Genomic DNA, 20,032 nt, shown 5'->3' with positions numbered 1-20,032 from the left:
TAATATTGTCCTATGAGACATTATGAATATAAAGTTTTCTTCAGAGAAAGAAAGGAAGACATATGAACTGAAGAAAAGAGAACTAGTAAAAACCGTCTACAAAATAAGCACATTGTAAATTTAAAAAAAAACCAACTGAAATTGAATACTGTATAATCACATTGATCAAGCACGATCCTGAAAAGGAGACGAGAGAATTTCATTTTTCCCGTTTCTTTCCACAGGTACAGCAATATAAATATGGATCATGACATGTACTGCCAAAGTGCTGGTTAGTTTTGCTGATTTTTCTTTTACTTTGTTAGTTAATACTTCCCAAATGCTGGTTGAATGACTGATTAAATATTCCTGTGAGACAATGTTAATATTACAGTCTCTTTTCAAAAGTGAAGAAACTGAGAAGTTAAGTGAGGCGCATATTCTTTTACACTACAGAAGCTGGGATCCAAATTCAGCGCTTCGCTTGGTTCCCTATGACACCACAGTGCTAGACATAAAAGGAATTTAATAAGCGCATTTAATCATTCCATGCCTTGTTCATGGAATGTGCTCCACTCCCAACCTGTCCTAGTCTCTAGATATTAGAATCCCAGTGATCCCTTCAAAATTTAGCTTAATATCACCTTTTCCATGAAGCCTTCCTAGATCTCCCCCACAAAGGATTGCCAATGAATACCTCCAGTTGAAAATGATCTTCTCCCCTTTTTCCTTCCCTGGCTTTTTTTATACTTATTTTCTAATATGAATAATGACTGTTTATACATGTGCCTCTGCCAAATATCCCTCTCAGCTTATAGCTTCCATGAAAGTAACTGCTCCATCTCCTTTCTGTTCTTCTTTAGTACTGGGAACATAAAAGGTTCTTAAAAAATGTTTTTTTGAAAAGGTATAGTCTTTCCCCAAGATGATGCCAAAGTTGAAGAAGGAAGCAAATGTCCTCACTCCTCCAAGACAGAGGTCAAGTCCAAGGCCTTGGAGATCAAGAAAACAGTTATGAAGGGCCACTAAAAAATCTGACCGTTTTCCACCTTCCAGTGACCCAAACTGACTTCAAAAGAAGCTCAAATTACCCAAAGTACCCCTAGGAGAAACAAGCTTGATTACTATGTCATGAAGTTTCACCTTGACCAATGAGTCTTCTACGAAGAAGAATAAAGACAACCAAACCCTCATCTTCATTGTGGATGCAAAGGCCAACAAGCATCAGATCAAGCACGTGGAAAAGAATCTGTATGATACTAATATGGCCAAAGTCAACACAATGGTACAGCCTGACAGAGAAAAGACCTATGCACAACCTGCTGTCGTCATGATGCTTTGAATGTTACCAACAAAACTGGAATCATCTAAACTGCATCCAAATAGCCTGCTTCACCTACAATAAACATTTTTCAGTATTTGAGAGAGAGAAAGCACAGAGGATAATAAACTTCTTTCTCCATTAGAAGCTGCCCCCACCCAGGCATGAGAGATCGGGATAAGAGATGATGATTCCCATAGGAGATTCCTAAGGAAAAGGACCCAGAAAGACAGACATCTTCATTTGAATCTTCCTTCTCTGTCACTGACTACACCATAGCTGACCGTGGGTAGACCTCCCCTTCAGAGACCTCCCTGCCCCTCTTGTAAAATGATGGGTTTGGACCACACACACAATTCCTAAGTTCCCTGGCTCCCACACTCTTAGGATTCTATGAAAAGAAGAGGGAAAATTATAAAGTAGGAAGTGTCCAGACAGAACCTGCCCCAAGCCCTCTCCATCACACCTAGTGCCCCTCGAGCTGGGTGCAGGTGAGGGCGAAGATTAGAAGCTCACTCTGGTTTTCGTTTGTGTCCATCTGTGGCCACTGTAACAAAACAAAAACAAAATCAAACCTCTTCTGCCCAGGGGAGTGTAGGGCTCTCCTCCCCCCCACCCCTCAAGTATTTCTAGCCGGTGAGAAAGTACTGATGCATTGTCTCCTATGTAAGAGGAAAGAGGAGCTCACACAGGGTTTGTCTGCTGCCATCTGGTGGGCAGCGGGCACATTGCAGCTACGGGGAATGCTGTTGAGCACGTTGCCTAGCCTTCCCCTACCCCCCAAGCCACCCTTCTGGGAAACACAACTCTGAATGCCCTATCTCCAGATACAGGCAGACTCTTCCACATGAAAAGAGTCAAGCCCACGTGGAATCTTCTGTCCTATTGTGGCAAACGGAAATGAACTGTAAACACACATTAGTTATCTCTTCTTCCCAAACGCCGTACAGAAAATAACCCAATTTCAAACTCTCTAAAGAAAGTCTGGGCCAATTCATCTTCTGCTTCCTGCATCTTCCCAACCCAGGCAGGTAGTGTTCACGGGCCCATCAAGGCTCCCCAAAGAATTGAGCTGTTTGTTACTTTGGAGGGGCTGCTTATGAAATGCTACAACACACAATTTTTAACTCTTTATGATAATGTCTTAAAAGACACCACATAAAATAAGCATTGAAGCATCAAATGAGGATTTGAATAGGAAGTAGGTTGTAGAAGAAATGCAAGTGGGAGAATACAGGGCAAAGAAAAATTAAAGGGCCATAACAAATAAGGAAAAGTTGAACAAACTAATTTATAAATATAATAGAATATTATTATGCCATAAGAAACAACAAACACAAAGAATTCAGACTCCATATAGGCAGACATGAAATGGGAAGGGGTGGGCAGGTAGAGAGGAGGGCAGAATCAAAATTGGCAATAAAGTAAATTAAGAAAACACTGAAAGACAACAGAATTTGGGTCAAATACATTAGCCAATGTTTGTGGCAAAGGCATTTTCTTTCTTTGTGCTGGTATAGCACCCCAACTAGAATTCTCACTAAAGAAGGGCAGCTAGATGGTGGTGTGGACGGTAGGTGGAGTGCTGGGCTTGGAGTCAGGAAGCCCAGAGTTCAAATCTGGCCTTAGATACTTATAAGCTATGTGACCTTGGACAAGTCCTTGACCTCTGTGTAGGAGGCAGGTAGGTGGTTCAGTGGACAAAGCGCTGGGCCTGAAGACAGGAAGACTTGAGTTCAAATTTATCCTGAGACACTTACTAGCTGTGTGACCCTGGACAAGTCACTTAACCTGTCTGTGTTGATCCACTAGAGAAGGAAATGGCAAACCACTCCACTCTCTTTGCCAAGAAAACTCCATGCACAGTATCAGCATGCTATGGTCCACAGGGTCACAAACAGTTGGACATGACTGAATGATGAAACAACAAAATACCCCTCCAAGAAATCCTATTAAAGAATTCTATTCAAATGCAGGATCTCCCCCTTAATGCCTTCAGAAAATACATGAGTATGTTCTGGCTGCCCCATGAAGACTAACACATATGATTTTGTCTGCTTACAGTTATATATGACTTGAATCATCATTGAGTTTTCTCAGTCATCTCCCCACCCCCAAAGCTACTGGGTTGGAAAAGCTGATGACTCCAAGATACAACAGGGTAGGAGAATGGGTCTTTTAGAGGAAACCAGTAGGAAGATAAGATATAAATTCAGTCAGTGGTAGAGTGAGGAAGGATCTTTGCCTACCCTGGAATAATGTCAGAAAAGAGACCTTCAGAGGACCTGATATGGAGTGTGGACTCAACTAATGAGGCTGACTTGCCTTACATTTCCTCAGTTTACTCATCTGTGAAATGAGTGTTTGTGACTAGAATTATCATTAGAATTAGTGAAAACCATAAACTTCTCTGTAATGAAGGCAAAGGCCTGGGGCTAGAGGCAGAAACACAAGTCAAATGTTGCCAGATCCTTCTCTCCTTTCCATATAAACCTTCTCCAGTGTGGCCAGGTGCTTATACACCTTGGAAGCTTCTGGCTAATTTGCATGGCCCCTGTACTAACTGCCTAAGGCATCATGGGAAAGTAAAATATAAGCAGCAACCTAGATATCTAAAGAGCCTGGGTGAACTTCCTCTAGAGGGGGTACCTAGATCACCCTTTGTGTGCCTTAGGCCTGACTAAGGAAAGAGCCAAAGATGTAGAATAGTCAGTAGAATAGCCAGTAGTGTAATAAACAATAACCCATCTTTTGAGAAGGAAGGAGCCCTGGAAGCCAAAGACAACTTAAGCAGATGGTGGTGGAGAATCCCAACATAAGTGGCCCTACAGAAATGGCAACCTTGAATGGCTCAGGGGACAAAGTAGGAACCAAAAATGAAGTAAGTGGGGAGAGGGAAAGGAATAACACCTAATAGCTCTGCTCTGTGTATATGTTTAAAACGGAATATCCCATTATCCTTCAGGGATAGTTGAGTTCTCAGATTTGTAAGTTTTTATAAATCATTTCTTTGAATAAAGATTTAATTAAATGGGGAAAAAAAAAGAAATAGCAACCTTGGAGCAAGGGCAGCAGCTAAGGACCAGGAACAGAAATCACAGGGAGGCAGGAGGAGTTCCTGGAAGCTGGAGCTGGGATGGTTGTAGTAGGAAAGCTCAGGATCTACAGTCACCTGGGCAGTGTGGGGAGGTGCAGGAATCTGTAGGAGAATATTCCCTTTTTTATTTACTGGGCTCTTCTGACCCAGTGAAAAGTTGTGCTACTTGCTTTAGGATTAGTATAGAATGCACAGGATGGCTGAATGAACATAGCCATGATAATGCAAAACACTCCACAATAAAACTGGCAAGGCGACAGGATTCAACATCCAGTGAGACTCAAGCTATCTATAATTTCAATATCAGCACAGAAAAATGCCCTAATTTCAAATCACAGCAACTTCACTGATGACTCAAAACACTGCACTGCCATCATCCTGCAAGTATGAGGAAACTCAAGAACCACAAAACAGGTCAAAAGCCAAGTCACTCTCCTAGGGAGAACATGCTAAATGTGACCTTGGCTTTGGAGACAAAGGAAGTGGAAAGGGGTGGGGGTGAGCAGTGATATGGTACTAGGGGGACTCAGATTTGCCAAACTACTGTGTAGCACAGAAGAGGCAAGGTGTACAGGTAACGTATCTGCTCTCTCAAGAGGAAACAGTTCTCTGACTGCTTCAGTGAGTGAGGAACCGATGCATTAAGTATATCTGCATTACCTTCAGAGATGAAGTACTGTCTCTTGCCTCCAGTCTCAGCTGAGATGTTACTGTACATAGCAGTATCAAGAAAAGAAAACTTTAGGGAAGTATTCTCAGATAGTAGGAAAACGAGGAGTATGGAGAACTTTGGAGAAGAATAATCACTGAAACTACACAGTTTCCTCTGATGTCACCAGATATTTGTCATATCTAAGAAATGGATTAAGAGGCATGGTTTCTAGTCCAAGTTCTGCCACAGAATCTTCACATGACTTCATTCAAGTCACTTGCCCTCTTCAGGACTCAGTTTCCTCATCTATAAAATGAGGAATAAATTTCAAAAATCCATTTCAAATACAATAACATATATGTCCTTCTACACCCAGAGGTTGACATCAGTATGCCATCTTGAAAAAAATTAGCGTGTAATTTGAAAATTCATTTTTAAGTATGTTTGGTTTAAATATCATTTTCATCAGAGCAACTACTCAGTCCTCTGACATTCCAAATATGACACCATGAATAAGGTTTCTTTTTTCTATGTGAGATAAAATAGAGTAGGGGAGAGAAATTAAGGTGGGAGGTGGGGGAAATGTTTGCAGCAAGGAAAGAAAATGACAAAGGAAGAAGTAACGATAGACTTTAGGAGAAGAATAAAGAGAATGGTCAAAGAGGCAGAGGAGACAAGCAAAGGAAAGTTATAAGCAAGCTGGACAAACATTTTTACTACCTTTACACGTAAATGTTAAGCATGTTAAATACAGAAGGTGACAGCTGAGCACCTGGCTGCACAAAGACCCCCGTTTATGAGGCCTTTTACAAGCACTGGCAGTGTCGGCACTCTGAATCAGCAGTTGTACAACTCTTCTAGGTGCTGATCAGGTGGTAATATTTGGTGAGTGTGTTTTGAGGTCACTGACAGAGTCCCTAATTCTCCTAGTGTATAAAAAAATCAGAACATATGGTATTTGATGTGACAAAACTGTCAGTCTCATAATCAACTGATAAAGGCACATATGGTGAGTACAGACCATATAAATCTCTCAATGTAAGAAATGCTGGGGACTACTGAAGGTGTCAGGCTGAATCTTCCCTGAAAATCTCTCTTCATTAATGTTTCATATGGAGCCAAATGTGTTGTAATAAAATAGCTATTAATGCACTTATATTTATGATGATTTCACTTTGTGCAGCTGGAGTCAACCTTTCAAATCCTACATTCAAAGTCCGAGCTCAGTAATTACCGTGGCATCAGCTGTTTCTAAGTCTGGGGGTACTGCTTATGTTTTCCCCCTTTTACATGGACACTGTACCCCAAAGAGGGACACTGAGGAAAATAAACTATCAAGGTAGTTTGGCACATTACCCACAAGGCTGATGACAAATATTCTACTGTCAAAATGAAAACCAGAAGTTGATTATAGGATCACAACTTTTGACATGATCCAATTCATCTGGTTTCATCATGTACTCTGTCTAATTCTCTTTCCTAGGAAAACCAAGCTGAAAATGAGAAGACTGACATAGAGTTTGAAATAAGGTATGACTTAAACTATGAGGAGGGCTTACATTTAGGGCCCAAATCATGGCCTTCTTCTGAGCACATCCTAGTCAGAACTTAGCCCAGTTAAAAGTGATTCTGTTTCAGAGAGTCCATTTTAAGTAAGTTCCCAGCACTGGGATATCATGAGCCCTACAAAAATGTTGTCTGGACTGTGCAATACCACAACTCTTCAGATGATGAGCAAGTACACAGGAATGAACTGAATGTTCAGGTCCTTGGAGGCAGAGACTCTGCCTTTGCTACTTTGCATCAATCAATACATTTTGCTAAATTGAACTGACATAACGTAATGGCAAATTATCAATGCATAAAGATACATGTGATGCCTTTATAAGTCTTAAAGTTCTCCATCCAGTATTGCAGTGGAAAGGTCACTGGAGTTAGAACAACGGAGCCACTACGCAAAATTCCCCTTTAAAAAAAAAAAAAGTGGTTGAAAGCTCTTTAACCAAGAGTTATTTCATCCTTGGGAAATTCAAAATTCACAGAGGCAAGATGATGAAAAAATTACGGTGAGGTGAATTGGTAATTATATCAACATGCTTGTAATCCAACATTTATAACAAATGGCAAAAAGCAGAAGCAAAAAAAGAGTAGGTAAAATAGAAGGAGAAGTGAAGGATGAAGACAGGGGGGAAAGAATTGAGGACTGATTGCTGTCTCATCCTTCTGCAGAATTAACCAATAACAAATGCACATAAAGCTATAAAGTATGAAGAACAAACACCTCTGATCGAATATTAACAAGCCCAGTAATTCAGTGCATCAGCCCAAGACTGCTGTCTTTGTTATCAACCTTCAACCAGGCCCCAATTTCCCTTTTAGTTGCAAAATGAGGCATTTCAAAAAATTCAACATTTATTAAATACCTATTATGTGCAGAAAACTGTCCATGATTCCTTCTGCTCTACTTTAAGATAAGGCTGGATGATTTAACATCACTTTCGTAGCAGACAAAAACACATCTCTCAAAATCACAGGCATCTTCTGCAGCCTTTGAGAACTGTGCCATCAAAACAGAGGCTGCAAGATGCAGTGGGAAGAGCACTCTTCTCTTGGGCCCCTGAAACACTGGAATCAGCCTTCTCTCCATCATCAGACATTCTCTATGTCATGATCTAAAACTATGCTCCTGGAGAAGAGTGGAGCTCATTCTTGCAGGAGAACAACACAGAAAAACTAAATCTATACAATATCCTAAATAACCAACAGAATCATCACTTTTAGACTCTGTAGCTAAAAGAAGGGCAGAGGAAGGAATAGGAAAGATCAAAAGCCTGAGCTGAACCATGATCTGGTCAGTCCAGAACAACTGGGCACTTCCTACCCATCCTTTTCCTCATTTGCCTAAACAGACATCCTCTATTGGCTTTCTCACTTTATGCTGAAAACCCACTCAGGTTTCTCTCACACTTAAAAATACCCTAAAACATCTTTCACTGATCCTTCTTCCCTTCTTCAAACATCTGGACAGAATAATCACCCTCTTCACTTCCATGAAGTCCTCAGCCCATTGCAAAGGGCGTTCTTAAGCTAACCACTCTACTGAGATTGCTTTCCTCAAGGTCTTTACTATTCTCCAAAGACCTTTTTCAATCCCTATTATCCTTGACTTTGCTGAAGTATTGCACAGTATGGACCACTCCTTCCTTCTTCATACTGTATTCTCCCTTGACTTCTGAGACACTGAACCCATACTTCTCCTAGTATCTTCTCTCCCCACTCACTGTTGGTTCTCCTTCTTCCCCTCCCTCCCTCCCCACTATATACTGAATGTACCAAAAGGCCATGTCCCTTGACCTTCTGTGCTCTTCCTATACCCTCTTCTTTTGCAATCTCATCCTCTTCCATCTTTCAATAACTAATTGCTATTGACAGTAGGTCAAATTTATATCTCCAAACCTGATACATCCTCCAGTTCTAGATCCCCATTTCTAAATGTCTACTAAATATTTTCACCTGGATATTCCAATAAGATTTTAAATTCAAGATAACGCTGACCTCATAGACCTCATTAACATGTCCAAAACTGAACGCATCTTCCCTTTCGCTTCCCCTCCCCAGTCACTCCTGCCTTCCTCCCTATTTTCCCATTTCTGCTGAACATACTATCATTTTTCAGTTCCCAAGGCTCCCAATGTCCAGGTCATCTATGAGGGAGGTTTCTGGCTCTCATTTCCCACATTCAGTCTCTTGCCAAGTCCCACTGACTGTACCGTTCTTTGTTAAAGATGTCCCCTCCTTTGCACTCCAACCATTCCCATTCAAGTTCTCACTACTGCTCTCATCCTTCCAACTGCTTTTGCTACAGGCTTCTGCCCCTGCCTGGTCTACATTCCAGTCTGCTTTTCACATTTGTCCAGCATCATTTTGCTTACTGGCTGTTCTAAAAACATCACCTCCTTGCTGAAAAGTAGAAACTTGTTATCACTGCGTTAAACATTTCCTTCTTCATAGCACTGTTCCAACCTACTATGACTGATCCCACATTACTCTTTCCCATGCTCCATATTCATGCTAACTGCCTTATTCCCCATCTCCTATTTTCATGATGGTCTCTCCCATCTCTGTACTTTTGCTCCTCTACTGTGCATATCAAGGATGGACTCTGCTACCCACTCTCCTATTCCCATTTCTGCCTACTGAAATACTACCCCACCTTCAAGATCCAATTCATGTTATCAGCAATGACTTATCTGATCCCGTCACTCAGAAAGGATTTGTCCTTCCTCAGTCCTTGGAAAGTACTTTCACAGACTCTCTCCTTTGCATTTATCGTATGTTATGTTATAGTTACGTATGTACACATCTTATTACTCCAGCTTGAGGATGAAAACCTTGTCTTTCTATATCCTTGTGTTACCAGTAGCTCACAAACTTATTCATGTACCATGCACACAGTAGGTAAATAAATGCTTAATTTCACTGAACTAATATGAAACTGTCCCTTATCCTGACTGCAATTCATGCATTTAGAAGTATGGTCCTTCTCTCCAGCACTGCATCGACACTTTGCTCTATGAAGGGCTGTCAGTGCTATATAGGACACCCTTGACAATTGGGCTCCAGAGTCTCACCAAAGATACAGAGAAGCCAGACTCCCTGTTTTTCTATTTTCTCTACTATTTCACTTTTATCAATCAATACCTCGCCCAGAAGCTCCATGAATACTGGAAGAAGAGATAGCATAGGAAGCATTTGAAGTTTTGATAAGAAGTAAGAAACATTGTATGACAAAGAGATATAAATTTATGAATTAAAAATCATCTTGATGAAGTCATGTTTTTCATTCTAAGAGCTTTAATTTTAATATTTTAATTTAATTTTAATAAATTAATAGATTTTATTCTAATACTTTTAATTGCAGTGCTTGTTTTTCAAAATGAAAACCTGTATACAAAATAATCAATCAACTGTGTTGAAACTGTGCATTATTGTTATTAATACTGAATTGTGTACTGAAAGCAGTAAGAGTTTCTACAACAAATCACTTCAGTTTTTCCCAAGACAAAGTTTAAGAGCTCTAGCTTCTTCAGTGTTTATCAAAATCTAAGGGAAAAAAAGAGTAAAGACTTTTTTTTAAGATGGCAAATCAGACCCTTGCAGTAAAGAGGGGTACTAAAGGACATTTCCCACATACACTGATAAGGGGATTGTTCCAAAACAGTATCAAATGCTTTTGCAATGGAATGACTCCCTAAGCTCTCATGCTCAATTTATTTTCTTTCAAAACCTAGACACCACAGAGAAATGCCTAGTGTTCTAAACTGGACTTGATGCAGGATTCACTCACTTTATTATCTTCTCAGGTCATACTGAAAAAAAAAATTGGGTGTCTTTTAGAATACAAGACCAAGATACAAAATACAGAGTGCTTTTCAGTGGTAGTAAGTGTACTTACTCATGCCAAGAACCAGAGTAAATGGGGACAGTCATCCTTATTCATCCAAAAAGTCCCTTTATAGAGTAGGCTAATTCTAAGGTTCACTTACCTCCATTTCAGCACAATTAGCATGCAAACTCTGCACCATGTCCTCATGGACTTGGAGGGCCAACTGGGGAGAATGCTCTAATGTTGACATATCATTTTGAAAGGAATCCAAGATAGATCTCATTACGTCTCGCTCCTGTAGGCAGAGAAAAACAAGTGGATTGGAACTCTACCACTGTCATTATTAAAAGGCTATTGTGGAACTACAGGAGATAAACTGGTATGGTAGATACGGAATCAAGATGACTTGAATTTAACAGTTATACAACAAGGGGCATGTTGTTTGACTTATCTGAACCTCAGGTAACCCTCTGAAGAAATGGAATGTAAAAGAAGCAAAACAATTGGAAAAGACCCTAAAGGAAAAGATGGAAATGACAAGATGGTAAAGTCCTAGGAAGAAGCTTTGGGCAAAAATGGGATGAAATGATCGCAAGGGAAGGGGACTTGGAAGTAAATAAACCAAATGTCTAACAAGAGGAGAAAATAGTGAACTGTATGAATAGGATTGACAATAAGAAGGTAGACTTTATTCAGTACTTATCTTTCAAAAAAAGGATGGAGGAATCCTTTCAAACCCCACCAGCCCTTTGTTTTATGGAATGATATATCCCACCAATTTAAAGCAGTGATATGTGAAAAAATTATGGTCCATGTCAAATATCCTTTGATTTCCTAAAGTCATTTGGAACATTTCATTCTTTCGCTTGCAGTTTCTAAGAGCTACAATCAACATCAATGAAGAGCCAAAATAATAACTGCAAAAGAGGATAACCATTATCCCAAAATTATTTGGGATATCAACAGTCAAGATAGAGGGGGAACCAAAGCCCTTCAAATATAAGTTCAGAATTGTGTCTAAAAGCCCTTGGGAGTAAAAGAATAATTTCTACAGATGATATTCAATGTACTTCCTGGAACCCTGTACCCACACCTTCATTCCGACCATTTTCCATTTTCTATTCTTTTACTACTATTGCTATAACCAACACCACCAGTGACCAAGACCAGAAGGAGCTAAGCTAGTCAGTTCTGCACTCCCTGAGACCAGGTATCCTCATATTTACCCTGGGTGTTTTATATCCTGCCTGTGAATTACCAAGCTAAATCCCTCCCCCTTCACTTCTTATTCTGAGAAATATAATAAAGTTAACATTATTATTGCCTTTGAAAAATGATGTGCCAAAGCACAGCTACATTATCACACTCAGGTAGATAAAACTCTTTTCCATGGACAGCACTCTCCTCTATATTTGTGGTCTCTCCCCCCTTTTGGGAATTTAAATTCCTGAAGGACAGGGACTGTCTAACTTTTGTATTTCTGAACTCCATGCTTAGCACAGTAAGCACTTAAACCCTTCATTCATATGAAATGAGACTAAATTAACAAATTATTAGCATAATCTGGAGCTGAAAGAGAAAATGAAGATATCAAAATGATGCACCATTTTTAAATAAGAGACAGTTATAATTTTAAAAAAGGAAGAACTGCAATAAAGAAGAGAGAACATATAAGAAACTTAAATATCATCCCGCTGCATGAAAAAAATGCATGGAGACAGGTTGCCACATGAGAAATGACATGGAGTGTCATGAACCAGTGTCATGAAAGGTTTTCAAATTCACAACCAAAAGGAAATTGCACATTAAAAAATTAAAAGGGTCCTCTGGTTTACCTGGATCCTTCATTGTGGAGCAGGCTATCCTAAGAATAGCAATGTTTTTATCAAACCTTTACAAACAGAAAACATATTAATCCATAAGCAATCTCTCCCTCAAGGTAAAAGTTCCTTCTTATACATGACAAAAGCTCAATGCAGGAAGGTATGACAAAAGTATGGAAAAAAGCATGAAAGTATGACAAAGTCATCACTCTACTACCAGCCCTGTTCAATAGGCCTTGCTGACTCATTCTTCCAATTGAGTTTATAAGTTGGAATCAAAAAGTTATCTTTCCTACTATCTGAGTTGTACCCTTGAGTCACTGAAGAGGCTTGAGGCTTTTGAAGCTAATGGACAGCAGTCCAAATCAAGCACCATTTCCCCTTATGATGGAAGATAAAGCTCACCATTAGGTTTGCAGTTCATTACAGTGTAAAATACTTAGAGGACTACCTACAGGATCCAAGTTCCAAACCCTATCGGAGACAGAACAGGCCAGAGCAGATCAGACCAAAGTCTGGTACAATGGTTCCTCTGCCAACTGGATATCTCGCCTCAGCACTTCGTAATAGCCTCCTCCACCAGACACATCTGAGAAGAGCAAGGCAACTCATCCTAACTTTTCACCCACCCAACACAAACCCATTGGTCCTTCTTCTCCACTGCCACCTTTCCTTTACCATGATCCTTCAGTGACCTTCTTTTGAAATGCACTCAATTAAAATTTTCTACTTTATTCAGATGATGACAAGGGCTATACACAACACTCTTGGGTCATCCTCCATTCATGCTCAAAGACTTCAGCACCTAGCTCACCAGTTTTCTCTCCTCCTCAACTCCTGTTCAAATTCCAGGTAATTTCCCTGTCGTGGGGAGGGAGAGGCAGAAAATTTGGAACTTATGGAAGTGATTGTTGAAAACTGAAAACAAATAAGTTAATAAATTTGGGGAGGGAACATTAAAAAAAAACAGAAAAATAAAGAAAATGGAGGCCATTCACCTTCAGTTCTCTCTCTCTTCCCCGTCCCTTTCTCCTCAAAATCCTTCTCTCTTAGTTAATCTCTACTGAAATGATCCTTTACTCGGCTAAGGACTTCTCTATATGTGCTGTTGATGGCAACCCCTCAGATGTTTCTAATGGACTGCAGCCTCCATCATCCATCTCTTTCAATTCATATCCAACCCCTAATTAAATGTGTTCCCATGGCACTATCCTGGGCACTCTTCTTTCCATTCCATCTTTCTTGATAATCATACAAACTCCCATAGGTTTAATTATAATCTCTATATAGATGACTCCCAGATCTATAAATTCAGCCCTAGACTCTCCTGGGGCAACTAGGAGGTACAGTGGATAATGCACTAGGTCTGGGGTCAGGAAGACTCATCTTCTTGGGTTAAAATTTGGCCTCAGACACTTACTAGCTGTGTGACCCTGGGCAAGTCACTTAATCCATTTTGTCTCAGTTCCTCAACTGTAAAATGAGCGGAAGGAAATGGCAAACTACTCCAGTATCTTTGCCAAGAAAATCTCAAATAGGGTCATGAAAAGTCAGACACAACCGAAAAACAAATGAACAACAGACACTCCCCAGAGCTTTGGTGCTGTACCACCAAATGTCTATTGGATATTTCAAGCTGGATGTCCTGGCAATATCTCAAACTCAACCTTTCTGCTAAAACCCTCTCCTATTTCAAACCTCGTGAATTCTGCTGAAGGCACCATCATTCCTCCAGTCTCCAAAGATCACAATCTGTATCCTATTTCTCTCTACTCACACAGACACTATGGTAGCCCAGACCCTCATCATCTCTTGTCTAAATTACTGCGATGTTCTCTTAATTGATAGCCCTGCCTCATGTCTCTCCCCACTCTAACTCATGTTATAAAGTCTTGCCAAATCAACACTTTTAATTTTTTCTTGACATAAGAGCTGATCATATCAGCTACTTAATAATAATTACTTAATAATCTCCAGAGGTTTCTCCTATTGCCTCTAGAATGAAATCTTAATTTTTTTTTTGGTTTTTAAAGACCTTACCATCTGACTCTAGCCTATCTTTACAGCCCCACTGACATTACAGGCCCAGTGAAATTCTGCAATCAGTAATCCAGTCAAAGTGACCTTCTGTCCATTCCTTACACATAACATGCCATTCTCCCCCTGCTTCCTCACCTTGGAATGCAATCCTCTCTATCCCTCCTTGGGAAATTATCTTTTCCTTCAAGACTCAATTCACACAGGACCTTCTACATTAACTCTTTCCTGATCCTGCCAACTGTTAGTAATCTCCTTCTTAACTTTGTTTTGAATGACAGAGGGCTGTGCAAGGTCACCAGCCACACTTCTCCTCCAGAGCCATCTGAATCCAGTGACCTGATATTCCTCAGGATGACTGGAGATGACCCAGGATGCATGGGGAGACCGTGAGCCCTTTAGGGCAAGGTCTTTGCAGGTACTCACTTAGGGTGAGGTAACACTCATTCACTGAACAGGCCTGTTTAAAAGAAGTAATCAGGGCATGGCCCCTTTAATAAGGCAAAGAAAAGAAAGACCTCAGGCTGGGAGAGAAACAGCAGCTATTTATACTATTACTATTAATAGTTACTATTGATAATCACTCTGAAGCTAGGAGGGTCCAGAAGAGAGCCTTTAGGCAGGGGGCAGGGGGCTTATGGTGTCTGAGCTTCAGAGTACAGTAGGTTTAATGGAAGGGGAAGGGAAAGGGAAAGGAAGAGAAGGGAGGGGAGGGAAGGGGAAGTGAGGGGAAGAAAACTAGCCAGTAAAACCCAAGTCAACTGGGCATCTTTTGGCCATCCAAATTGGAGAGGAGAAGGAAGGGGAGGGGGAGACAGACAGGAGAGGTGGAGCTGGGTCTATTCATAACTTCTGTTCATCCTTCATTGCAGAAGAAGACCATGCCATCAGAGAAATGATGACATGACTTGCACTGCACTTTGTTTTGAGTGAGGGAGGGCTGTGCAAGGTCACCAGCCTCACTTGTCCTCCAGAGCCATCTGAATCCAGTGACCAGATAGATATTCCTCAGGATAACTAGAGATGACCCAGGATGCACTGGGAAACCTTGGCCCCTTTAGGCCAAGGTCCATGCAGGTACTAACTTTGGGTGGGTAATGCCTCCCTCACTCAAAACAAAGTCAAGTGCAAGTCACGTCATGATTTCTCTGATGGCACGGTCTTCTTCAGCAACGAGGGACGAACACAACAACAATCTCCTTCTCAAAGTGCCCTGTAGCCTGTATCTCCTTTTATTTATTCTGTATTTATTACATGTGTATTTGCTTGGTGAGAATAGGAATTTATCCTTTGTCTTTATATTCCATGAAACTAGGACTATGCCTGATACATAGCAGTTGCTTAATATGTTTCTTGATTAACATCAGTGTTTCTAGGCTTCTTAGCCAAGGTCATATGAATCGAATCTGCTTTAAGGGTTGGTGGGGAAACAGTATTAAGCTATAATACAAATTCATGTCTTCATGAATACCATGTGGAGCTCACCTGCTTTCAATGGGGCCCAAAGAATAACTGCACATTTCTCAATCTAAGGCCATGGCTTTTTTGCTCATTTTTCTACACCTTCTCTAACTTCCTATCAGGGCAACATCTGCAAGGGAAATGGTTTCCAATTGGCTTAGAAAATCGCATTTTCAAAGCAACCATGAACTCTGGTTCCAGAAAAACCGTGCTTATAACATATTAGATTTCAGGTTAACAAATAAACTTAAGGGCCAATCCAAATGGCTAGCTGTCTCCATCACCAACTTATTAAATCTACTACCCACAAAATGCTGAACTTTAATACAGCAAGTACTGAAAACTCAATCCTTACCTTGAAGCTATCCCTCTGAGAAAAAAGAGAAGCAAACATAGAGCCAGAGTCATGAACTTTATTTTCACAACTACCACAATGCTAGAATATTAGCAAAGAAAGTGTGGGAAGAAGAGGCTGTGGTGACGAGGTAATGATGATAGAATCTATATTCCATTTCTATTTAATGAGCAAACAGCTCCGACCCTCAAAAAGTTTTCTGGAAAAAAAGATAAGAAAAAGCTGATCTAGTTCGGCTATAAACTAAGTAGGATAATTCCTTTCACATCTCTGTAAAATGAACAAACAGTCTCTAAGGAGTCTCTAAAGACTCTTCCGCCTCTAAAACTTTCATTGTAAGAAAAGAGCAGAACGCAGTCACCACCCTTAAAGAGTTAGAAAAACTGTTCGACTCTTCAGCCTCTTAGAATAATGAGGTCCAAGCTTTGGGAAGTTTGGGGACATTCTATCATTATTTTTGTGATTAGAACTTTTATGCCTATACCTTTCCTAAAAAAAAAAAAGAAAAGCCAAGGGCACCTATTTCTTACATGTAAGTGAAGCAAATCCTTCTGGTTGGCAGAATTCATGGAATTATCCTGAGAAACCAGGAAGACCCTGAAATATCACAAATCCACATTTGGGGAAAGCTGCTTTCCAAGTTGAGGCCTACTGATTCATGGGGCTTGCTCTCATGTCAGCAGACATGGAATTGTCACCATACCATAAACTTTATAATTAGTTGATGACAAAACAATCCAATAAGTGAGAAATTAAAGTTACAAATCTAACTGAAACAAGTCACCTTCTGTGGAAAATTTGTTCCTGGAGTAAGGTTTATCTAGTGTCACAATTTTATTGAATTCCTATATCTTCCTATTGACTTTTATAGCTTCAAGCTGGTCACCAGAGTTATCATTATTAGAGCCTCGATGTTGCTCAAAGGGCCAAAGGGGTTTTTCCTTTCATAAACAAGCTGTAATTGTCTCTTTTATTGATCAATAAATCTCTAAACTGCCTCACTTCACTAAAGTTCTATTCTGTTAAGTCTTCAACACTACATGGCTTTCAAAGTAGAAAAATATTAAACAGAAATAAAAATAAAATTTTCCTTCTCTTTTTTTCTTTTTAAGAGATTGTTTTGTCATTAACAATAAAAAACCAAGAAGTCTGCAAGATGATTTGATAATGGCTTTTTAATGACAGATTCTTGTCATGGTGAAATCCCTTCTATTTCCACATGAGCAAACTTCTACTCTTAATCTAAAAACAAACACGCAAGGCCTTGCTTTCATTTTCTTTGCTCCTGCGCAGCGCAGAATCTAAGATTTGCTTGGGGAAGTACAAATCATAATAATATTTTCCATTCCATAGAAGCAACCCTACTCCTGGAGGTAAGACTTGCCTTTTGCTTAATGAGCAGTAACTGAAAGAGAGAATATTAATAGATTGTGTTAGTTATGAGGAAATCAGCTGTAGGATTGTGTAAGGGGATGCATCAGAATTAAACTAGTCCAATGATTGAGAACAGAAAAATTAAAGTGGAAGCAGAAAAATCTATAGGAAGGCTATGTTGAATAACAGGCTTAGGCTATCAGATGGTGCCATTTCAGTCTGGGGCAGACCCCTATAAAAGACAGCCGAGCCACTGCCTCTGGAAGGGTCCCTGTGTTAGGTTGGGGACAGGCTCAGGGAGTAGGCCCATAGACAATTATCAGGTAAAATAATCACAAGTCCCATTTTTCCCACCTATTCTTTTAGACTGCATGCAGGCACACCTTCCACTCAAGAGTAAATAGGATTAAGGATTTCTAACTGGAAGGGACTCTGAAGCCAGGTGCAACTCCATTTCACAGATGAGGAAGCACTTGCACAGTCAAACGATCAGTAAATGTGTCTACAGCCTGATTCAAACTCATCTCCTTAGCCTCACGTCCTACATTCATGTACCACTGTACGCTGCCTCACACAGAGAAAATCTGCCTGGAATAGACCTCTTCTCACTATGAAAACCTGACCTTCCTGATCCCACTTTCCCTTTTTTCTCCCCATGTCTCCACAGTACATATATTTCATTCCTAACTTTCCAAGAGTCCTCGCTCAGGCACTGGTGGTCTCCCTAAAGCACTTCTACAATGACTTCAATTTTAAAATGTCTTACAAAATAACTCTATGAAAATGTAATGCATGTGTGGTTACACACACACACACACACACACATGCACACACACACACACGCACACACACACTGACTACAAACTTGAATCAAAAACTTGCTCTCCGGTTCTGTAATAAAAATGTAAACATAAACAAATAAATACAAATTTAAAAAACAGAAAACAACCTTTTCTCAGAATTTCATTTCTTCTTCATAAACTGCAATGTAGTCTCTAAGATATCCAAGGCCTCACAATAATATCCTAGTAGTCAGAAAAGACTGGGGTTTTTTTAAATCTAGAAAATGCTCTGTACATTGTTATACTGCTCTGACGGTGTTCAACTGCTCTGATTTTTACAATGAAGAATCCATTTTTATTTTCTGGAAACAAAGGTCACATGATACGAGATACAGAATACAAATATTCACTATGAGCATTAGAAAAAAACATCTCAGATCATTCAACCCAATCCTCCATATCCAAAATGAAGAAACTAAGGCCCAGAGAGGGGAAGGGATTTGCCCAAGGTCACACAGCAGGTCTTCAAATGTGCCCAGTCCACTGTCTTTCCACTACATCATGCATGAAATCAATATATTTAAGCATCATTTCTTCTACCTCGCCTTGCTTTCCAATTTCCCTCCCATCCCTACCTGAAAGTGCCAATGAGTCATAAAGTAGCTAAAGACGGATACCAAAGAAGGTGCCCGAATAATCCATCCTTGAAACAAGAACTGACTATATAACTTGCTATTTAGCAAGTTCTCATCTTCATCAGCATAAATTCAGAACCTGTTGTGCACAAGGTACAGTCAAGATGCCAGCAGGTGCTTGAAGGTGCCAGAAACCAAAGATAGGTTTTGCACATGAATGCACATGATGCAGGGAGGAGAAAGACAGCCTGGAAGTCATGAGACTGCCATGCTAGTCCTAATTCCACCCCTGAGGGTTCATGTGGCATGTGTGCTCTCAGAGCCTCAGTGTCCTCCTCTGTTAAATGAGAACGTTAATACCTGCACTACTTATACATCAGTATCACAGCTGTGAGGAGAATGTTTTGCAAACTACAACACATTGTACAACTGTGAGCTATGACTATTATGGATCTTAAGTTTCGAGAGCCAATCCCACAGCATGAAAAGGACTGAGTAAGGAGCCTGGTATAAATTATAAGATGTCAGATGTCACCTCCCCTCTCTGTTGTCAATTTTTCCTCTGTAAAATGAGATACTAGGACTGAACAATGTCTAAAGTTTCTTCCAATTCTAACATTCTGGGATACAAAATCCTACTGAATCATTTTTTGAAGAGGTTTAGTGCAAATATAATGTAAACTGGGGAAAGAAAGAATAGAGGAAGACTTAGTCTAGGGATTTGGGAATGCAAAGGAGTATCTCTGAAATTAATTTAGGAACAGGGATTCAAATAAAAAGGGGGGAAGGGAGAGTCTGAACAATAAGAGACTTCTAAAGCCTGGCACCCTCTAATCAGGATGGCTTAGCTTAGTATAGTTTTGAATGGGGGATGAAGGAAGGGCCGGACTAGTCTCTAGAGGGCCTTTCCAGTTCCAGGATTCTGTGATTCTGTGTTAATAAGCAAACTTACAGAAAGGGAGGAAAAATGTTCTGGAGCGAGGAGGATGACAAGTCCCCAGACGAGTGACAGGTCTGAGTCAGAGAGGAAAGAGGGAAGAGAAGGTTATATGTACTAGTGGAGGCTTCTCATCCAAGTGTTTGTCTGAGAAATCAATATTTATATAGCACCATAAATCTACATGAAACAT

General features: G+C 40.2%; 1 protein-coding gene across 2 annotated transcripts in view; it reads right to left on the bottom strand.

The window, feature by feature from the left end:
* MAD1L1 (mitotic arrest deficient 1 like 1) overlaps positions 1 to 20,032 on the bottom strand; it is an 852,423-nt gene that overhangs the window by 452,928 nt on the left and 379,463 nt on the right. For both annotated transcript variants that reach the window (XM_072597719.1, XM_072597720.1), the window contains exon 12: positions 10,596 to 10,730. In XM_072597719.1, the coding sequence (XP_072453820.1) occupies positions 10,596 to 10,730 (135 nt within the window). The remainder of the gene's footprint in view (positions 1 to 10,595; positions 10,731 to 20,032) is intronic.

This window comes from Notamacropus eugenii, chromosome 3, assembly GCF_028372415.1.
Source record: "Notamacropus eugenii isolate mMacEug1 chromosome 3, mMacEug1.pri_v2, whole genome shotgun sequence".
Taxonomy (NCBI): Eukaryota; Metazoa; Chordata; class Mammalia; order Diprotodontia; family Macropodidae; genus Notamacropus; species Notamacropus eugenii.
Note: the sequence above shows the minus strand (reverse complement) of the source record. Positions and strands in the feature narration are given on the sequence as shown.